Source organism: Nothobranchius furzeri, chromosome 2 (genome assembly GCF_043380555.1).
Source record: "Nothobranchius furzeri strain GRZ-AD chromosome 2, NfurGRZ-RIMD1, whole genome shotgun sequence".
NCBI lineage: Eukaryota > Metazoa > Chordata > Actinopteri > Cyprinodontiformes > Nothobranchiidae > Nothobranchius > Nothobranchius furzeri.
Window position 1 is genome coordinate 92,824,073 of NC_091742.1, and position 22,902 is coordinate 92,846,974.

The 22,902-nt window shown below is 43.4% G+C and overlaps 1 protein-coding gene across 1 annotated transcript; it reads right to left on the reverse strand.

The window, feature by feature from the left end:
- Positions 1-1,813: 1,813 nt before the first annotated feature.
- LOC129156788 (gastrula zinc finger protein XlCGF57.1-like) lies at positions 1,814-21,755 on the reverse strand. The gene is made up of 4 exons (XM_070548231.1): positions 21,506-21,755; positions 21,250-21,362; positions 13,707-14,213; positions 1,814-9,480 (listed from the first exon to the last, which is right to left on the reverse strand). Exons 2-4 carry the CDS (start codon positions 21,257-21,259, stop codon positions 8,174-8,176), a joined length of 1,824 nt encoding a protein of 607 aa, XP_070404332.1. The 5' UTR covers positions 21,260-21,362; positions 21,506-21,755; the 3' UTR covers positions 1,814-8,173.
- Between the last annotated feature and the right edge of the window lie 1,147 nt (positions 21,756-22,902).

Sequence of the window (22,902 nt, forward strand, 5' to 3'; positions counted from 1 at the left end):
GTTTGAATAACCTGTGCTTAAATCAATGAATTTGAAATGAATATTGTTCTTACAATGATCCATTTATATCACAAATCACCATGTGTTTGATTTAACAAGTTAATCATTGTTTACACTCATACACCTCACACAAGAGTTTTAAGACATTCTCATTCACAGTGTTAAAAACATCTTTGTATCTGAGGAGGGCGTGGCTTTCTGAGGGATGTTGGTAAATACTCAGAAACGTGTCAATTTCTGATTGGCCAGAAATCATAACAAAGTAGTTTAATAAAACAAGAATTATTTCCAGAGTAATTCAGTTTCTCACTGACCCTCGAACCGGCCAAATCGGGAAAGAAGCATCTCTTTTGAAACAATCACCTTTGACCTCAAGTCAAAATCTTTCTGTGACGCTGCAAGTGATTACAGACACAACAGCTCTTTTCAGAGCTACTTCAACTCTCAGACATCCACCTTGGACACCTAACCTGCAGACCCCGGGTTGCATCTCATGGCCGGGGAAGCTGAACTCAGAGGAAACTACTAATCTCTGAGTATCGTGGTTTCAACGTCCGGTGACCTCACCACTCTGACCGCAACCCTCCAGACCGCCGGGAGCAACTCATACCAGGGTATCGTAAGCCTGCATACTGGAGTCTGATGAGGTTTTTATCAATAAACAACTCTCTAGTTTATAACAAACAACAAACTCTTTTACACCCAGATTTCACAATTTCTCTCAGATACAAAGAACGGTTGCTACAACATCTAGCTTCCACCACACCACCTCCCATTATTCATATCTTGTCATGTATCATTAGTTTAGGAAACATGATTAAATTCATTTTATAAACTATATACTGACTCTGTCTGAATTAATACGAAGTGTGTTTATGGTCCCTGAATAAGCACAGAACCCTAGAATCTTCTGATTAAACATTGAAAGATCAGATTGATGTTTCATATTTGTATGGAATATCACATCTTATTGGTCATAATTAATGTTTTAATTGCTACAAACATCTAACATAATCTACGATAGAAGAAATCAGGCTCTGATGTTCAGAGTGACCCACTTACAGAGAAACACACGTCTGTCTCTCTGGAATGAGCTGCCGCTCATTATTCGACCGGCACCATCGCTGCAGGTTTTTAAGAGAAGACTCGTTTTTATCGTCTGGTTTTCTGTGATGGGTTTTTATCTTAATTGCTTGTATTATGACCTTTTTATCTATTTGTTTTAATGTTGTTTTTATTATCCTTATTGCTCTTTTGTGATTTTATTCTGTCGTGTTCAGCGCCTTGGGCCCCCGCAAGGTTGGTGGATGGCGCTATATAAATAAAAATTGATTGATTTGACATTTGATGGGTTCTGATCTGAACAGGGAGAGACTGAAGATCAAGAATCAACAAGAAATGACGTGAAAGCTGCAACCTGATGAGGAAATCATCTGACCGACTACAAATCATTCTGGAACAGAAGAACAGAACACACTCATAACACCTGAATGATGGAGGACACTCTAACAGGTCTGCAGAGAACCTTTAATGTTCATATGACTCAAAAATTAAACCATCATAACAACCCTAGACAGATGAAGACACGAGACATTCTGTATAAAAGACGATCATGTCTCCTGTCAAGTGTTGATGATCCAACAGCGGACTGAACCAGAACCGCTCTGAACTCTGTCATTTACCATCTAAACACACATTGTTCATGACTCTTCCTCAGTAGCTTTTTTTCACACTACTGGCTCTGTCAGGTCCGTCTTTTTCAGGATTCATTTTTAGTCTAAAAATTTCCCATTTTTTGTATATTATTATAGTCTTTGTTCGTCTTTTTTTTTTTTTTAGTTTTGTCATTCTTATAAAGCACCTTGTGAGCTTATCTTGAGAGATGCTAAATACAAATATTTTTTTCTTCTGCCTAGTGGTATGCAAGCACATTACAGCGGTACTTGGAAACAGTTCATCTTTCATTTCCCAGATGAAGGCTATCAGTGATTCGACAGCATTTGCTGAACCTTACTCAAAAACAAAACAAAACAAAAACATTGGACTGTGATCTGTATTGCTTAATTAATTCACAAATGAATAAACCCACAGCTTTTATCAGTGATAATGGCAAAAAAAATGCCTAAACCACAACTACATGAAAAGAATTAGAACAGGACAACCGCACGATGCTGCACTACTGAGAGAGGGCATGAAGCCTCGTTCACACTAAATACAGAACGCATGCAGAAGTGCTAAGTGTCTGTGATTAAATGTCCACCAGCAGTGCTTAGTTGTGTCATCAGAAATAAAGGGAATGTGGTTAATTTTCATGCTGAGCTGTTTCTTGGAGTGCTATGACTCAATCATGGCAAAGTTTGAGTTAAAAATGATAATCGGTTTACAGTAATCCCTCGCTACTTCGCGGTTCGTTCATCGCGGATTCGCTGCTTCGCGGATTTTTTCTTTGGAGCATTTTTCAGGGGGAATTCGCAGATTCGCGGTATTTTTCAATGATTTGCGGTATTTTTCTATGCGAAATATCAAGAAATTCTTGTTTTTTTTCATCAATTTCATCATAAAATGCACTTTTTGTAATAAAACTAAAAAAACCAAGTAAAAAAATTTTTTTCTTGAGTTTTACCCACAAAAAGAGAATGTGATCATACGATAATTCAATATAGTACTGTATGTCAGACAGGGCGGCTGGATTCGGGAGTTGAGCTTGTAGGGAGCGTGGTTTCACAGACGCGGAAGTGAGAGCGTCGGTGAAACGCCGGCTGATCTAGGAAACCCACGAGCGTTCGAGCGTCAACGAAGTGACACGGAAATGCCGGGCTTTCCAGAAGTAAGTAATATAACTTACTATGAGCTGATAGTTCGTTGGATTGATCGGTAGGTTGGAAACTCTTATCATGAATCTGAAGAAACGATGACTGAGAGGTGAGCTGGAAAGGCGACTTCCGTTTATAGCCGCGGTTTGTGACGTAGGTGCGACGTGGAGGGAATCCCAGCGAGGGGCATGCTGGGACTCCCTACTTCGCGGATTTTCACCTATCGCGGCCAGGTCCGGAACGCATCTACCGCGATAAACGAGGGATTACTGTATTACAATCTAGTCCATGTTAATACAAGCATCGGTACACCGGTGGAGAACCATGCAGCCCAAAAGTGGTTCTGTCTTTCTGGCATCTGTCCACTGCTTATAACTCTGCAACAGCATCTCTAACAACTCTGGTACAGGCACATTCCTAAGCCTGCTTAGAATAGCAAAATGCTATTGTAGGAGAATGGGAGTCTCCACAGAGTCGCCTTGTAATTTATGACTTCTTGACAACAGTCCCAGCTGTCTCTCCACAGCCTTTAAGGTGGAATTTCTTCTTAGGGGCACCAAATGAATAAAACAACATTCTTTTTCAGCTGCAGTTATTACAACATTGTATGCTATTACTTTAAATACAGATAAACTGTTTAAAGCAGACGCCACCGGTATCTAACAGCTTTAAATTGCAGTGGGTTATGTACTACAACCATCATGTGCCTGTTATCTAGTCTGTTTCTTAAATACAGGAGGGTATAAAGGTTTTTTCTTAATCGTTGTCGTCTTCCTCCGCTTATCCGGGTCCGGGTCGCTGGGGCAGCATCCCAACTAGGGAGCTCCAGACCGTCCTCTCCCCGGCCATCTCCAACAGCTCCTCCGGCAGGACCCCAAGGCGTTCCCGGACTAGATTGGAGATGTAACCTCTCCAACGTGTCCTGGGTCGACCCGGGGGCCTCCTGCCAGCAGGACATGCCCGAAACACCTCCCCAGGGAGGCGTCCATGAGGCATCCTGACCAGATGCACAAAACACCTCAACTGACTCCTTTCGATCCGGAGGAGCAGCGGTTCTACTCCGAGTCCCTCCCGAATGTCCGAGCTCCTCACCCTATCTCTAAGTCTGAGCCCGGGCACCCTACGGAGGAAACTCATTTTGGCCGCTTGTATCTGCGATCTCGTTCTTTCGGTCACAACCCAAAGCTCATGACCATAGGTGAGGATTGGCACGTAGATCGACCGGTAAATCGAGAGCCTGGCTTTCTGGCTCAGCTCCCTCTTCACCACAACAGATCGGCTCAGAGTTCGCATCACTGCAGACACTGAACCAATCCGCCTGTCGATCTCCCGATCCCTCCTACCCTCACTCGTGAACAAAACCCGGAGATACTTAAACTCCTCCACTTGAGGTAGGACTTCTACCCCGACCAGTAGTTGGCAAGCCACCCTTTTCCGGTCGAGCACCATGGTGTCAGATTTGGAGGTGCTGATCCTCATCCCAGCCGCTTCACACTCGGCCGCGAACCTACCCAGCAAGAGTTGAAGGTCAGAGCTGGATGAAGCTAGGAGGACCACACCATACGCAAAAAAGCAGAGACGAGATTCTCCTGCCACCAAACTCGACACACTCCACACCACGGCTGCGCCTAGAAATTCTGTCCATAAAGGTAATGAACAGAACCGGTGACAAAGGGCAGCCCTGGCGGAGTCCAACCCTCACCGGGAAAAGGTCCGACTTACTACCGGCTATGCGGACCAAACTCACGCTCCTCTGGTAAAGGGACTGAATGGCCCTTAACAGAAAGCCACCCACCCCATACTCCTGGAGCGTCCCCCACAGGATGCCCCTGGGGACACAGTCATAAGCCTTCTCCGAATCCACAAAACACATGTGGATTGGTTGGGCAAACTCCCATGCCACCTACATCACCCTTGCAAGGGTATAGAGCTGGTCCACAGTTCCACGGCCAGGACAAAAACCACATTGCTCCTCCTCAATCTGAGATTCAACTATCGATCGGACCCTCCTCTCCAGTACCTTGGAGCAGACCTTTCCAGGGAGGTTGAGGAGTGTGATCCCTTATAGTTGGAACACACCCTCAGGTCAACCTTCTGAAAGATGGGAACCACCACCCCGGTCTGCCACTCCACAGGAACTGCCCCCGATGATCACGCAATGTTGCAGAGACGTGTCAACCACGACAGCCCTACAACATCCATAGCCTTGAGATACCCAGGACGAATCTCATCCGACCCCGGGGCTCCGCCGCTGTGTAGTTGTTTGACTATCTCAGCAACTTCTGCCCCCGAGATTGGACAGTCCATCCCCAGGTCTCCCGGCTCTGGTTCCTCCTCGGAATGTGCGTAGGTGGGATTGAGGAGCTCCTCAAATTATTCCTTCCACCGTCCGACTATAGCCCCAGTTGACGTCAGCAGCTCCCCATCCCCACTGTAAACAGTGTGAGCGAGTTGCTGCCTTCCTCTCCTGAGGCGCCGGACAGTTTGCCAGAACCTCTTTGGAGCCGATCGATAGTCTTTCTCCATGGCCTCACCAAACTTCTCCCACGCCCGAGATTTTGCCTCGGCAGCTGCCACTGCTGCACCCCGCTTGGCTATCCGGTACCTGTCTGTTGCCTCCGGAGACCCACAGACCAGCCACGCCCTGTAGGCCTCCTTCTTCAGCTTGACGGCTCCCCGAACCGCAGAGTGGAACAAGGCCCACTCGGAGTCAATGTCCCCCACTGCTCTCGGGACGAGGTCAAAGCTCTGCCGGAGGTGGGAGTTGAAGACCGTCTTGACAGGTTCTTCTGCCAGGCGTTCCCAGCAGACCCTCACTATGCGTTTGGGTCTGTCAGGTCTACGCGGCATCTTCCCCTGCCATCTGATCCAACTCACCACCATGTAGCGAGATGAATGTTCTCTGATTTGTGCCAAAGGTCGCATTTGCCCAGCTGGGTCAAGCTGGGTCAAACAGTATCCACAGATTAAAACCCAAGGAGCCAAGATGTCCGCTCAAGATCATAACACCAGTATCTGCTGTTCCGTCCCAAGAAGGACACTTCAAGCCATGATTATAATAATTAAATAACAATTAATAACTTATGATTTTAATACTGTTTAAATAATCATTAATACATGATCACTTGGTTCAGATATAAATGTATTTTAATTACATGAAATGGATTATTATGCTTTGGGTATTATAATGATAATTATTATAATGATTAAAGATGTGTTCAGCAAAGAAGACCTTCACCCGGTTCATCCAACAGAGTTCAGATAAACAATAACTGCATCACATGTTTTTTGACGCATGACCAAGCTTTCTTCCGGAGAGAGGGGGAGTGTTCTGAGAGAGTTTGGTAAAAACTAACCCTCACAGATTTCAGTACCAGTTCTTCAACAAACACCACGAGGAAAGGAGAATGGCCGTCTCCTTGAACCTTCACCTGCTGTTCTAGTCATGCCGACAAGAATGGCTAAAGGACAAACGAAACTAACGAGCGAAACGAAAGACTCTCCCAGAGTCCTTGATTTCTGAAGTTAAGTTAAAAGACGAAACGTGCATCTGCCAAACGCTTCGTACAGCCGTGTACCCAGGACATCTCTGGACCAGACCATCAGCACTTGCGTCTACCCTACCAGCTGAAGTGCCACCTTGGATGAAACCATCCTCCTGATGTCCGGATCTGCAAAGGGGGCCCTGTTTCGGGTGAGGTAGAACACGATAGAATGCGTTTGATTCTGTTTTCTCTCAAAATAACTCAGTTATCCACAAAACATCATTTCATCCAGAACACCTTCCATTCCCTCTGAAAGAAACCTTCTGAGAACTTCATTCACGCATTCAAAACTCATCATTCTCAATTTTAGCTCCAGCCAACACAGGTTTGCTTTTAACCAAGTCATTAAAATTGCCATCCATGAATTATCATTTTTATAATTGTCGCTTCAAATTTTCAGTTTAAAAATTGTTAGTAATAAATGTCTTCATTTTTAAACTTGCCTCATTATTGAAACGAAACACAGAAAAGGGTTGCATTTCCAGTTTATCGAATGAAAAGAATCTTACTGAATCTTCTGTTTTATAAAGAAACTTTTGCTATTAATTTAAGTATCTTAAGTTAATTTTCACACCACCACAACCAGGTGGTGATCAGTTGACAGCTCCGCTCCTCTCTTCACTCGGGTGTCCAAAACATACGGCCGCAGGTCAGATGATACAACTACAAAGTCTATCATCGACCTGTGACCGAGGCTGCCCTGTTACCAAGTGTACCGACGGGCATCCTTATGTTCGAACATGGTGTTGCACAGAAGTCCAATGAGGAAACACCACTCGAGTTCAGATCAGGCAGGCCATTCCTCCCAATCACACCCCTCCAGGTCAAGCTGTCATTGCCCACGTGAGCATTGAAGTCCCCCAGCAGGACAATGGAGTCCCCTGATGGAGCACTATCTAGCACTTGTCCCAGGGACCCCAGAAAAGGTGGGTACTCTGAACTGATATTTGGCCCATAAGCACAAACAACAGTCAGGAACCCATTCCCGACCCGAAGGCGCAGGGAAGCTACCCTCTCGTCCTCCGGGGTAAACCCCAACACACAGGCAGAGAGTCTTGGGGCTAACAAAAAGCCAACCCCAGCCCTCTGCCTCTCACCTGGAGCAACTCCAGCAAAGGAGAGTGTCCAACCCCTCTTTGGGTTCCAGAGCCAATACTATGTGTCGAGGTGAGTCCGACTATATCTAGCCAGTACCGCTCAACCTCTGCCACAAGCTCCTGCTCCTTCCCCGCCAGCGAGGTGACGTTCCATGTCCCAAAAACCAGTTTCCTTGTCCGGGGATCGGACCGCCAAGACTCCGGTCTTGTTCTGCCACCCAATCCACACTGCACCGGACCCTTCATGTTCCTCCTGCAGGTGGTAGGTCCACAGTTGAATGAGCCTATGTATCCGGTTCGGGCTGGGCCCGGGCGGGCCCCATGGGCGAAAGCCCGGCCACCAGGCGCTCGCTCACGGGCCCCAACCCCAGGCCTGGCTCCAGGATGGGACCCCGGTAACCCTCCGGGCCGGGTACTCTGACTCTTTGAGCTTATATCCATGAAAGGACCTCTTTAAGTAATATTTTTTTTGTATTCAGAATTCATAAATGAACATCTCAAATGTTTGGTTAAGGTCTGAGTTTAAAAAACAAAGGAGATTTGAAAAAGAAAATCAAAAGAAGAGGTGGCTCAAGGGCCGAGTACGGACTTGATCAATGATAGTTGAGCAGAGGTACAAGACTAACATTAAGGTTGTAAAAAAAAACTAAATAGTACATTTGGAAGTACTGTTGTTAAATATATCCCTCGAGCCTCGTGTGGATGCTCGTATGTCTCTTTAAATTTGTCTTTCGGCTAAATCTTTGTCCACACAGCTCACAGGCAAAGGCTTCTCTCCTGTGTGGACTCTCATGTGTGTGTTTAAACTTGCCTTTTTGGTACATCTGTATCCACAGAGCTCACAGGCAAAAGGCTTCTCTCCTGTGTGGACTCTCATGTGATCGTTTAAATGTGACTTTAGGGTACATCTGTATCCACAAAGCTCACAGGCAAAAGGCTTCTCTCCTGTGTGGACTTTCATGTGATAGTTTAAACTTGCCTTTTGGGCACATCTGTATGCACAGAGCCCACAGGCAAAAGGCTTATCTCCTGTGTGGACTCTCATATGGTTGTTTAAATGTGACTTTTGGGAACATCTGTATTCACAGAGCTCACAGGCAAAAGGCTTCTCTCCTGTGTGGACTCTCATGTGTGTGTTTAAACTATTTTTATGGCTAAATCTTTTCTCACAGAGCTCACAGGCAAAAGGCTTCTCTCGTGTGTGGACTCTCATGTGTCTGTTTAAACTATTTTTAAGGCTAAATCTTTTCTCACAGAGCTCACAGGCAAAAGGCTTCTCTCCTGTGTGGACTCTCATGTGCATGTTTAAACTTGCCTTTTCGGTACATCTGTATCCACAGAGCTCACAGGCAAAAGGCTTCTCTCCTGTGTGGACTCTCATGTGTGTGTTTAAATTACGTTTACGGCTTAATCTTTGTCCACAGAGCTCACAGGCAAAAGGCTTCTCCCCGGTGTGGCCTTTCATATGACGGGTTAATTTGGACTTTCGTCTAAATCTTTTCCCACAGTCATCACAACTAAATGATTTCGGTTGTTTCTGGACTTTTCTACATGAGCCTCCATGTTGCTTCTCTTTCACACATTTTGTATTAACCGAACACTCTGAAGACTTTACTGCTGAATGACTTGTCACTCTCACATGTTCCTGAAGAGACCACTTGTGGAGGAACCGTATACCACACACAGGGCAGCTAAATGATTTGTTGACTGTCTTAATATCTGACTCCGAAGACTTGTTCTCATTACAGCCATGGTCTCTGTTTCCAATTTCAGGCCCAGAGTCTGAAAGCTCAGAGTCTAGATTCACATCATCTTCATCTTCTCTACTAACTTCAATCTCTGAAGAATCGGATGTCTTTTCATTAAGGTCCAGATCTAGGTTCTTGATAGTTTCTGCTCCTCCACCAACTTTTGCTGTCATCTGCCCAGCCAAGCTGCTGGTTGGGACACCTCCGTCTTTCATTTGATGATTGTGGAAATGTAAGAGCAGAGGTTTCTCATCCGTCTCCTCTCTCTTCCTTGAAACTGCAGTGAACCAAGCAGAAATATATAAAAGAAAAATATTTAGTAAAAGGACAAGACAAAAGACCTTGGAGGGTTTTGCAATCAGTAATATACATAACAAATAATGTTAAACACATTACTATTTATGGTAATGCATTACTTTAACAAATAACTATGAATCTAATGAGTTGCTTTTAATGGGCTCGACACACGGGAGGCGACATTGCCTCTCCTCCATTCATTTTCAATGAGACATGCGAGACAAAGCGATAATCGCTGGTCTCCCTCCTACCAAGCGAAACGCAAAAAACATGCATGTGAAATTTTGCGCACGTGTTGTGCACAGGCGACCCAGCGACGCGACCCCAGAAAGTTGAAATATTTTCAACTTTTCATCGTTGTCGCTCAGACGAGGACCAATCAACTGAGGTTTCATTCACTGACCAATGAGCGGACAGGATGCTCCGTACACCTCCGAGCAAACATGAAGGAGAAGTTGATTATTATTATGTTTAATATAGTAAAATCAGAAGTAAGATTTCACATAACTCTAGCAGCACCTTGTGAAACATCATATCTACCACTTTATTAACTCTGAACCGCTTAAATAACCTTAATTCCCTCCAACCTGACACAGCCAAGCAAAACAACGGAAGTTTCGATTTCACCATGGAACAGAAAGCGTAGACGGCTTTGCCGCTGGCCACGGGTCGCCTCCCTTGTGTCAGGTAATAAAAGCGACAGCGACAAATTTCGCTGATCGCGGTCGTTTGTCGCCTCCTGTGTGTCGAGCCCATAAGTCCAGACATCACTATGCGATTGGTAGAAGGAAAAAAACGCTATCTGCAAATTGTGATTAATGCCTCTCAGAACTGGTCAAACCAGCCATCCGTCGCTGCTACTGTGGAGCCTAGAGAAATAAAAACACAGAGCATCAACACTCGTCTGTAACCCATAAAATAATAATAAGCATCATGCTGCTCGATCAGCAGCTTGTGATGACAGTTAGTTCCGCTCACAAGGTCAGCTGACGTTAATCCACAAGATGGGACATATGGCACTAGAATTCCAGATAAAGAGCTAGGAGCAAGGCCATTTAAACATTTGTAGGCCAGAACCAAAATCTTAAATTGAACACAGAACTGAACTGGGATCCAATGCAGAGAGGCAACAACTGGAGTGATATGATCAAATCGACCAGTGCCAGTCTAAAGATGGGCTGCAGCATTTTGAACTAGCTGCAGCCTAGCAATACATCCATGATCAACACCCAAGTAAAGACTATTGCAGTAGTCTTAACAAAATGCATCAAATGCATGAATAAGCTTCTCCAAACGATTCCTCATCAAAAAGACTTATAAAGATTCTTTAGGTGAAAAAAGGATACTTGAACCACATTATTGACTTGAACATCAAATTTAAGCTGAGAATCATTCTTAACACCCAAATTAGACACAACATCCTTTTCATCATATGAGGCTGAGTAACTACAGGAGCACCACTTGGTGCAAACATAATCACCTCCGTCTTAGACTAATTAATCTGGAGAACATTACAACCCATCCACAATTAACCTCACGAAGACAACTCAGAGCTAAATCCTTAGCTTTAACAGGAGCATAGACCTGACAGTCAGCATAAAGATGAAAGTCAAGCTCATATTTCCTAAAGATGGCCCCAAGAGGGAGCGAATATAAATTGAAAAGCAGAGGACCTATTACAGAGCCCAGTGGGACCCCATATTTCAGGGGAGCATCACTTGAGCGGAAGCTACCAATCTTAACAGTCACATACCTGTCAGCCAGGTAGGAACTCATCCAGAAGAGCGCTAAACCAGAGACCAAAAACATTCTCCAATCGATTGAGAAGTATAACATGATCAAGAGTATCAAAAGCAGCGGTCAAATCTAAGAGTAATGAAAGACTGTCACCCACATCAGTATATTGGTAAATATCATTGAACACTCTCACAAGTGCAGTTTCAGTACTCTGCTTTGTTCTAAAAGCTGATTGAAAAACTTCTTAAATTTGTTATTATCTAAATGGTCGGACAATAGCTTAAAAACGACTTTCTCAAGAACCTTAGAAAGAAATAGCAGCGTAGAAATAGGTCGATGATTGGATAATACCGAGACATCAAGACCGGGTTTCTTAAGAAGGGGTTTGATTACAGCTCTTTTCAGACTCTTTGGAACTTGCCCACACTGCAGACTAGAGTTAATTACATTATGAACCATATTTGAAATAGCTGGCCAAACATTTTTAACAATAGAGGATGGAATGATGTCGAGTGCAGAGCTGGATGGTTTCATCCTTCCAACAATTTCATCCAACATGTCTGGGGATACAGAGTCAAAAGAATTTAAAATAGTTGAATCAAAACAGATTTCTTCAATAAAACTAAATTGCTGGGGAATTTGAGCTTGAATAGTTTCAGTTTTGCCTATAAATTATGTCAGAAACCTCTCAGCAGTAGCCGAAGAGACTTTAAGTCCACCTGCACATGAAGGATGTCAAATCTCATCCACGGTAGAAAATAGCACTCTTAGGTTATGCTCATTAGAGCTAATAATATCAGATAAAAACGCGGATTTAGCCTTTTTTTACAGCCATTTAATAGGAACACCATGCAGACCTCATGTCTTCAAATGAGGGCTGTGACCTAGATTTCTTCCACTTCTGCTCACATTTCCTGCATTAGGTGAAGATTCTCTGTCATCCTGGACATGATCATCCTGAGCTTTAATATAAAAAGAGCTGGACATTTCTGGTTATCTTGAAGACGTTTTTCTTCTCATCCTAGAGGCTTCTTCACATTGGTTGTGAGTAGAAGGCTGTGAGTTATGGTCAGAAATAAACACACTGACGGTCTTTCTTTAGTTTCTCTTTTGAAAACGTTTTAGTCTAAACAAAGGTGATGTTATTGTTCATAGAATTAAAATTCAAGTCCAAGTAGGACCTGTGGTTAGTTGGCTCATTTGAAAAAAGTAATGTTTTTGACCTTGAAAGAATCAGGAATCGTTAGGAACTGGAATCGAAACAGGGAAATCGTTCAAATTCAAACGATGCCCAACCCAACTTTTTGTCTGAAGTGATTAACGTAACTGCAGTAAACGTTGACAGATAAAAATAGATTGTGACTGGATTTTTTTAGACCCTGCTGGGGCCACTCAGTGATGCACCCATTGACAACCCAACTCTGGTAATTGGCAGCTCCATAGTCAGAAACGTGGCAGAGACTCCAGCAACCATAGTCAAATGTTTACCTGGGGCCAGAGCGGGCGACATTAAATCCTACCTGAAACTGCTGGCTAAGGATAAGCGTAAATACAGTAAGACTGCTAATTACGCTGGTGGTAACATACCTGCAAACTCGGGGTGTGGAAAAAGGTGACAACTACAATGCCCCCCTCCCGTCTGTGGGGTTTGTAGTGACCTGCTCTGGCATTTACATACTTCTTGTTGGAATAATTAAAATAAACTCATCAACATGATTTTTTGCTAAATGCAAACTATTTTCTACCATGACGTTTAGACAGTCTCTGCTCAGAGAAACGGAAAAATATGCCTGACAAAAATGATTAGGGATCATCATATATTTTTAAACATTTTATGAGACTATTTCACACTCATGTTACAGCCCCCTGTATTTGGGCTGATGAGTTCATCTCCCTCTGTTCATCCTGTGAGGTGAACCCCATGATCCAGCTAAACTCCCCCACCAGAGGGAGCCATTATCTGGAACCCTTTGGCCTGCTGCTGCTCCCCACAGGGCAGCTGGTGCACATCAGCTGATTAAGAGGTCTGCACAAACAGTTGAAAAGCCAGACTGAGAGCAGCTGGAGAGAGAAGCGCAGTGAATCGAGAGGTTTTGATTACTTTATTTGTTCTTGTTTTCTTTTTGTTTGGTTTTCCTATTCGGATAAACAGGAGGGATTATATTATGGAAATGTTATGTTTATTATTAACTGAATGTATTATTCTATGCCTGAAAACACACACACACACACACACAGACAGTCTTATCTTTATTATAAATAAACTCTGAGAGCAGAAACCTTTCTCCACACTCATCATGACTAAATGATTTAGGTTTCTTCTGGACTTTCCTGCACGAGTCTACATGTTGCTTCACTCTAACACATTTCTTATGAACCAAACAGCCTGAAGACCTTATTGCTGGATGACTTGTCTCCCTCACGTGTCTCTGGAGAGACCACTTGTGAAGAACTTGTTGACAGACTTACCATCTGACTCAGAAGACCTGCTCTCATTCCAGTCATCATCTTCATCTCCAGTTTCAGACCCAGAGTCTGACAGCTCAGAGTCCAGATTCACACCATCATCATCATCATCATCATCATCATCTCCACTAACTTCAGTCTCTGAAGAATCAGATGTTTGTTCATGAGGGGTCAGATCTGGGTTCCTGCTAGTTCCTGCTCCTCCACCAGTTTCTGCTGCCATCTGGTCAGCTGAGCTGCTGGTTGGAACATCTCTGTCTTCTATTTGCTGCTGATGAAGCTGTGAGACCAGAGGTTTCTCTTCATCATCCTCACTCTTTATAGAAACAGCAGTAACAGGAAACCCGACAGCTTCAGTGTCCTCCTTCAAACAGAGATGCTCTCCCTCCAGACTGGTCCAGAGCTCCTCCTGTTCCTCCTTTATGTGGAGGTGTTCTGGGTCCTGCTGGTCCACACCAGCACTCTGTTCTTCAGGAGCTTCTTCTTTAACCAGCACCAGCTGTGGAACATCTGTAGGAAACACAGACACATGATGTTACAGACCACCATACCTTTATATTTACACCATGAGTGATACTGGCTACATGATGTGGGAAAAAGGAACAAGAACATGAACTTCATTTAGATAAAAACAGATTTCTACTTTAGGAACAATAAAAACTTCCATCACAATCAGCGTGTTTGTTTCTGACCAGAACTTCTAAGCCTCCTACTCACAACCCAAGCTTTAGATCTGAAGCTTATGTGAGGAGAAACGTCTCCAAGATAAAATCAGCAACTATTCAGTCAAAAGGAAAATGAATAAACACTTAGATGTAGCTGCTGTCAGTAACAACCTTTCACTTTTAAGCTCTCAGCAGGCTAGAGCACTACAAAGCAAAGGAATCTTACTAATTAGCATTTTGGGAGATTTATTATTATTATTACTAGTGGGTTACTTAGTGACTGAGCAGTGGGCGGAGCCTGTTGTTTTCTACTCATTGTATTATTTTTCAGCGTTTTATTGTGATTCCTTTCGTGACCTCGGTCTGGGACACGTGCTGTATGAATAAACTTGGTTCTTCTTCCACCACAGAGAAAGGCTGCTCTTCCAGCATCATGAACTTCCTTATGGTCCGGTTATTAGCTGAGCCTTCTGACGCTCATACAGACGGGTGTTGGTGAGCGTAGCTGCGTCTGACTGGGAGGTGTTTATCTCTGCAGCCATCCCTGGAAACTCACCTCACTCCACCCAGACTTTGTTCTTTACGTCGTATTAAACCAGCTGTAATCAGCTTCCCCAGGAGCTGAAGCTGTTCATTGCAGGACTCAAAGCTTACATCACTCTCGCAGACGGAGTTAAAGTTAGGCGGACATGTTACCATACCATACCATTTTATTTATAAAGCGCATTCAACATGGCATTACAACCAGACAAGGCGCTGTACATTAAAAGATTACAGTTAATTAACACGTTCCGAATGACATTTAAAGCATAGTTTATAAGAAAAAATGAAAACAAGAAAATACTAGAACTAACAGTCGTGAAACACTAAAAACACAAAAGGAATGTGAAACAACAGATAAAAACATATGAAAGAACCACAGTAATACAGATGTTAATTATAGTGCATTCTATTGTAGAAAGAATGCAGATGTCGAAAGTGGTCCATGACTATGTATTATATGCAAGGTTGAAGTAGTGAGTTTTCATGCGAGATTTAAAAATGCTAATTGTTGGTGCTTGCCTCACTAGTAGTGGTAATGCATTCCACAGCTTGGGAGCACAGACAGAGAAAGCCCTTTCTCCACGGCTTTTCAGACGTGCGTTTGGAAGAGCTAGGAGGAGCTTATCCTCAGACCTGAGAGCACGAGGCGGATTGTAGTAATGGACGAGTTGACACAGATATGGAGGAGCTTGACTGTTCAGGGATTTATAAGTGAGAAGCATGATTTTGAAATTGATCCTGAGATGAACGGGCAACCAGTGGAGAGATTTTAGAATTGGTGTAATGTGCTGTCTTCTGTCAACTCCAGTCAGGAACCTAGCTGCTGAATTTTGGACTAGCTGAAGTCTAGATTGAGCTGCTTTACTGATGCCGTATAAGCAGGAGTTGGAGTAATCCAGCCGTGAAGTGATGAAAGTGTGGACTACTGATTTGAGAAGACGGACACTCAGGATGTGCTTAAGTTTAGAGATACGCCTGAGGTGGTAAAAACATGATTTAACTGTGTTATTGACCTGAGCATCCATCTTCAGAGCCTGGTCTATTTTAACTCCAAGGTTGGAAATTACAGTGGAGACATTAGGTGAGAGATAGTTGAGGTCAGGTTGATGAGTAGCCGGGATGCTGTGAGGATTAAAAACGATTACTTCTGTTTTGGAGTCATTCAGATGGAGGAAGTTATCAGCAAGCCAAAGCTTAACATTATCGATACAATCAGACAGAACTTGCATTGATTGAGTTGGCTTGAATGAAAAGTAGATCTGACAGTCATCAGCGTAAAGATGGTATGAGACAGCGTGCCTTCTGAAAATGGCTCCTAAGGGCAGTATATAGAGGTTAAATAGTAACGGGCCGAGAATTGAACCTTGTGGGACACCCCAACGGAGTGGTTGTGACTCGGATGAACAGCCGTCCAACATGACTCTAGCGGACCTGTTATAAAAGTATGACCTGAACCAATCTAGGGCTGAACCAGAAATGCCAGCCCAAGTCTGAAGTCTGGTGATCAAGATGTTATGATCGATCGTGTCAAATGCTGCTGATAGATCCAAAAGTAGCAGAACCACATGGAAACCTGAATCTAAAGCGAGAAAAATGTCATTAAACACCCGAACATGAGCAGTTTCAGTGCTGTGCTGTTTTCTGAAACCAGACTGAAAAATGTCCATTACCTGATTGTCATTTAGATGTGTCAGCATCTGTTCATACACTATTTTCTCAAGGACCTTAGATAAAAACGGTAATTTGGAAATTGGTCGGAGATTAGAGTAATCAGTGGGGTCGAGACCAGGTTTTTTCAAGATTGGCTGAAGAACGGCGTGTTTAAAGGCAGAAGGAACTTCAGCCAATGTCAAGCTACTGTTTAAGATGTCTAGCACATTATGGCTAATGAAAGGAAAAACCTCTTTCAGGAGACGAGGTGGGATAACATCGTCTGGGGAGCCAGACGGTTTCATGGCAGCAACAGTTTTTTCTAGATAGGGCAGAGAGATGGGCTGAAAGCTTTGAAGTTGCACATGAGGGGGAATGACTGAATCAGGAACATGGTTGGTTTGGTGAATCTGAGCTCTGATTACACTAATCTTATTTAGGAAAAACTGCAGGATTTGGTTACACAAGTCAGCAGACGCAGAGGAAAATAGTTTTGTAACTGGTGAAAGCACTGCATTCATAGTTTTATATGTTGTTTTACATTGTTGCTGCTGTCCTGCACAGCATGAAGGAAAAGGGGAAGAACCCCAAGTGCTGCACACAGGGTTCACACAGGTGTTGCTGGTATGATCAGAACATCCCAAACTAACACCAACGTAGATACACAATAAACAACTTGTATTAAGTACTGATGAGCTATCTGCAGTGGAACAGGACCAGCTGGCATCCTCACACCAAAAGGAGGAACGGGTGTCTTTTATAAACCAGCCAGGCACTAACTGGTGTGTTTCCATTACCGAAACTTCCCAGTATGACCGTCTCCACTTCACCGGAGCCAGCCGAACCGGTCGTTTTCCAGACCTTTTGAGAGTCTTTGCAAGTTCTGTGGCCTCACCCAGATCACCCGCGGGCAAACCGAGTTCTAACCAGAAGCATCTGTCAGCATTCATTCTGGACAGTTTTACTTATTTTATGCTTCTTTGTGAGAAATGTCCTGATGTCCCCATGTCTGTGGAGGGATCAGACATGGACACTGCTTATTATGGGATAGTAATGGCACTGACTCCTCCTCCAGCTTCGACAAGCCTGTAGTTTCACTTTGGTTCGTTCGGTTGTTTATTTTCTAACTTTGTTGACAACCATGTCGGTCACGTCCACCATGCGTGCAGCAGAGCAACCAGGAAAACGTGGAACGGACTTCAGCAGACGGAGTCATTTCTAATGAATCAAGTAGAATGGATTTCTTTGAGAACAATCAAAAGAGCAAAAGGTGAACTAAATGTGTGTGTGTGTGTGTGTGTGTTCCAAATGCATACTTTTAAAAAGTGCGAGGGGCATTCCCTTCTGACATAATGGTTGCGACATCTATGAACCACCTCCACTCAGTCAGCCAATTCAGTAGTTTGCTCGTAGTTTAACTCTTGATCAGGGATTGAAGCAAAAAATTCTCACCTGACTGAAAATTATTGTGTGTGTGTGTGTGGGGGGGGGGGGGGGGGGCCTCACATTGTTTACACACAGTCACTATTCGGGTGTTGATTGGTTTTAAGGTCAGTATTGTTGTTTCTGAAAAACTTGGAATAACCCGTTCACACACACAGTGTTTAAAAGTGTGAGTGTTGAGATTTCTTTGAGGTACAAAAGATGATAATTAAAGTACTCTAAGGGGGTCGGGGGCATGCCCCCCAGAAATAAAATTTTTGGACATTTTATATTTAAACGCATCAGTCTGGTGCATTTTGGGGGGAAAGTAGAGTTACAGGCTGGTAGGCATGTATGATAAAGTATCTATACATGTTCATTATAATGATATATTTGAGTTAACAATGTTTTCCTGTCCTTTCTTAATCCATTATGAACACAGACTACAGTGAAATCCACTGATGCATCCATGCTGCTCAGCACCAGAACTGCACTAGGTACCAAAAGAACCAATCAGCTGCCAGAGCTCCCTGGTGAACGTGTGAGCTGCAGAACTTGCAAAACTACGTGACTCAATTTAAGGAACAAAGTAGAATCCAGCTGCTGTTGTTTATTTGTTGTTGGTGTTTATAGAAACTAAATCTATCTGCAGGGCTTTAGGCCCAGGGCAGAGTTTTATACCTCACACCAGCTTTAGATCATGACCTGTTATTAATAATATCAGGTTCTTTACACCAGTCTGAATATTCTGTAATGTTCACAGACATCCAAACCTTAGAAATGAAATATAATCATTAAAATAAAAATTATTAATATAATTATTTCATTAAGATTAGTTATCTGTTATACTTATTTACATTTGATAGTAATATGATTAATAATATTTAATCTTCTATCATTTGTGGGTTTAGTGCATTCACTTAATATTAATTATAAAATGATAAATAACAGGTCACTACAGTCTGGGCATAGAAAGTGTTTCTAGGAACTAACGCTTGTTCAGCAGCTCACCTGTTCCACTGACAGGAGAAATCCTCTCATCAGCAGGTGATCAGCAGAGCGTCATGACTGAACACCGGCCCGAAAAAAAACTAAGAGACGACTAAAAACACCGACCTCAGATCGGCCCACCGGGAATTTGGGTCCTGGTTCCGCTCATCACGTTAACTCTCATTCTGATATCAGAGCTTTATTGGCTCTGTTAGAATACCAGCGCCTGGTGCGCGTGCAGCTTGTGTTTGTGTGCACCGCGGGAGCGAGCAATGAGCGTTTTTGCAGCTTGCAGTGTTGCCAACTTAGCGACTTTGTCGCCATTTCTAACGACTTTTCAGACCCCCTTAACGACTTTATTTATTTATTTATTTTTTCAAAATAGCTCCTGGCGACAAATCTGGCGACATTTCTGACCCCCCTCAGCTACTTTGACTACAGCTTTGTAGCCGACTTTACCTGCAGATTAGAGATACATCTGAAGCGAGTCGATCTGAGGAAAATAATCAAATAATCGATGCATCGGGATGCGGACATAAACGATTCTGCATCGTAGAAGAGTACGCCATAATTGATTATAGTGGAATGTAGTTTTGTTTGTTAACGGCGGCACCAGCGCACCATCCAAATCTGTCAGAGTGAGCGTCCTCCACATTTACCTCCACCTTAATGTGGTACTGCAGGACTGAGTGCTAGAGTTGTAACCTGAGACCGAACCGGAACCGAATCAGCCTGACCGGTTCTGTTGGATTTGGGATGTAAATTATGTTAATTGAGCGGGTTGTCGCGCGGTGCGCTCCGCTCCGCTCGCTCGATCAGCGACTGAGAGCGAGAGAGAGAGAGGATCAGCAGACGCTCCTCCAAACATGCGTTATTATTTTCATAATTTCATTATTGTTTCTCCTGGAAGCGCTCAGTCCAACCGAGTGTTGTGATGCCGGGAGATCCGGTCTTGGGGAGGGGGCGGGGTGAGTGACGGTGGCTGCAGTGTGATGGTCTGTCTCTTTTATTTAGGGACACGGAGAAGTTAAAAGGAGAGAGAAATAGAAGATTGAGTCGAGCCGTCTATACCTTTTATTGGGTGAGTCGCTATACAGAACAGAAGTTTAAGAGTATTTCAGTTTTCTAGACGGCTAATTTAGGTTATGTGTTATAGTGGGTTGTGTGGAGCCCACGCTAGAGAGACCAGGTGGCTGTGCTGGCGCTTCAAGCACGCTAATACCTCATCTTGGTGAGTTAACGCCATATGCTCGCTAAGCTCTGCTAGCAACCTGCTAACTAAAGCTAACTGACTTTGGCCAGCCACATGAGTTCATTTTAATGGATGTTAATGGTAATACTGCTAACAGAAGGGAACAAATAATTATTTTTGTTTTATTTTTCCAAATGAATGTGAATATTGTGGATCTTAAATGTCAATTTTGTTGATTATCATATTGTTATTGTGTAATTTTTGTATTACTCTATGGTTACATGCTAATCATAAGCCTTGTTAAAAAAAAACTGGTTAAAAACTGAAAAAAAAAAGATTCAAACTATTAGTTACGTGAGTTAAAAACTGTTTCATGTATTGCCAAAATGTATTTTGAGAAAAGAAATGTACATGCATGTAAATGGTTACTATGGTAATTTGAAGGATGAAGAAAGAAAAGATTGTAAAAGCTATAGCTGTGAGAATAAGAGATGAGAATTTTATTTAGCTGTAAACAATAATTGCATTATTGTTGTGCAGGCTAGGTTTTTATGCTCGGTACGGGACTGAAGTGGATTGGAGTCCTGGATTCTCTCCGGATGGAGATGGCGAGCCTGTGCCCGAACTGAACTGAATCCCGATCAGGAGAACATCATTCTTCTATACTGAGCCAACATTCCAGTGGTAACCACTCAGACCACTGAACCTGAGTTTTACAAGACCGAGGAGACTTTCTTTTTGACTAGACTACGACCAAATAGAAGACTGACTTTGAGCTCAACCTGACTAGGTTTACTGATATAGGGGGAAAGGCCTAATTGTTTAATTATATGTCTATTGCAGCTGCTGTATTTTTTGTTCTATTTTCATATTTCTATATAAAATTACAAATCTGGTGCAACTGTGTTCTTTTGCTCATTCTTTGGATCCAGCTATTCCATTTCCCACTCACTGGTAATTTGTAAGGTAATCCTGTTGGACCTAGAGTCTGGCCTATTTATTATTATTATTTTGAATAAGTGGTAACTTAATCTGACGCCAGGGTTACAATAGACTGACAATATATTCATTCATCCACCAGTACCTGTGTCCATGCTGTCCAGGTCCAGGTGGTGAAGAACACACGATGAATCAGTCCCAGCTGATGGATGATCCTGAAGTGGTAGCAGGTTTTCTTTAGCCGTGTTTAGCTAACAGCTGCAATAGAAACAAAGCAGGAGAGCTGATTAAGATGCTGCTTCAGAACAACGCAGGAGATTAAAGATCCAACGCTTTGGTTCTGGCCAAAGGAACAGCAGCAGATCCAGAGGGCAGGAAGTCTAGAGAAAAGCTTTTCTCACCCACAACCTGATTCTGGAGCTCCGGTTGTTACGAAGACCGCAGAATATCTTCTCTGGTTCTGGAAAGAACTCCACCAAGTTGTTGAGGAGGAGAAGAAAGTTTCCACAGCCTGGTGAGAAGATTTCTGCAGCAGCAGCAGTTAGTCGCTTTAGCTGATCAACTCTCCCAGAGACTGAAGTGAAGACATTTTTACTGCAGAGCCTCAAATGTTCTCCTCACACACCAGAACAACAAGCTAGCTCTGTTAGCAGCTTCCGGCTTCTGCTTTTTCCGGTGGTCAATGACCAGCGTAAAGGTGCACTACCGCCACCTGCTGGAGCAGAATAAAACACACCTGGCTCTCATACATAACTTCCGCTGGTGTTTTTTTTAGACAAAATAGTTGTCGTAATGTTTTTTGTTCCTCTTTCCAAAAGCATCTGGCTGCAGACCTTTTTTTTTAAACAAGTTTTCTTTAACCATTGAAGCTTACAGGCTTGCCTAAGAATCAATAATTACTGTTGAATTCTGAGCATGACAAAAAAAAAAAACCAGGTGTACAAATAGAAACAATAATACCGTAAATCCTTTTATACAGGCCCGGGTCTGTATTTGACTCAAGCTCATCAAGCTCCAGACCTTTATTGGAAGGAGGGCCAGTATTAGAGGCAGGCCTCAATTTCTATTTGAGCAAAATGAACTAATGGTTCGCTGGAGTTGTTGACAATTAAAATTGCGCCCACATTTTCAAAGTAAACACATTTCTTTTAACAACGGTAGTTTCTGCTTCAGCTCTCTCCCCCCTCCCCCTGCACAGCTGCCGCAAACTCACTGATGCGCCTGCAGCCTCTCGGAGTTCCTGCTCCTCTAAACATTAAAATAATTATTTCATTTTCTGTTCCTCACTTCTGATTACCTTCAATGGTGTCTGTTTGTTGCAACCACCGGGTACATAAACTAACTTGTTTTTATTTGACTATTTTTCTGTCCTGTCTGTTTATTATCTTCCTGCATCTCCTCTCAATCCTAAAGTAAAACTGCTACCTGGGTTCATATAAATTCACCTTATGAGTTACCTTTGAACTGCAGTTCTAAAAGATCTACCGACGGCAAAAACAGTGGAGTGCTCGCTGGTCGCATCAGTGATCGGTGCGTCGAGGACAAGGTGATGTACCCCGCTCAACAGCAGCAAAACGCATCAGGCGCAAATAAAAGACAGAAAACATTAAAGGAAATGAACTGACATGAACGATTGCGTGTTAAATTAGTTTTTGAGGTGGCAACACCTGATTTGATAATGTTACTGTGGCCGTGCTCAGGATGGAGATCTACCGACCGCAAAATCAGCGGAGTGCTTGCTGCTTGGCGGCCGCACCAGTGATCGGTGCGTCACCGGAGGACAAGGTGATGCGCCCCG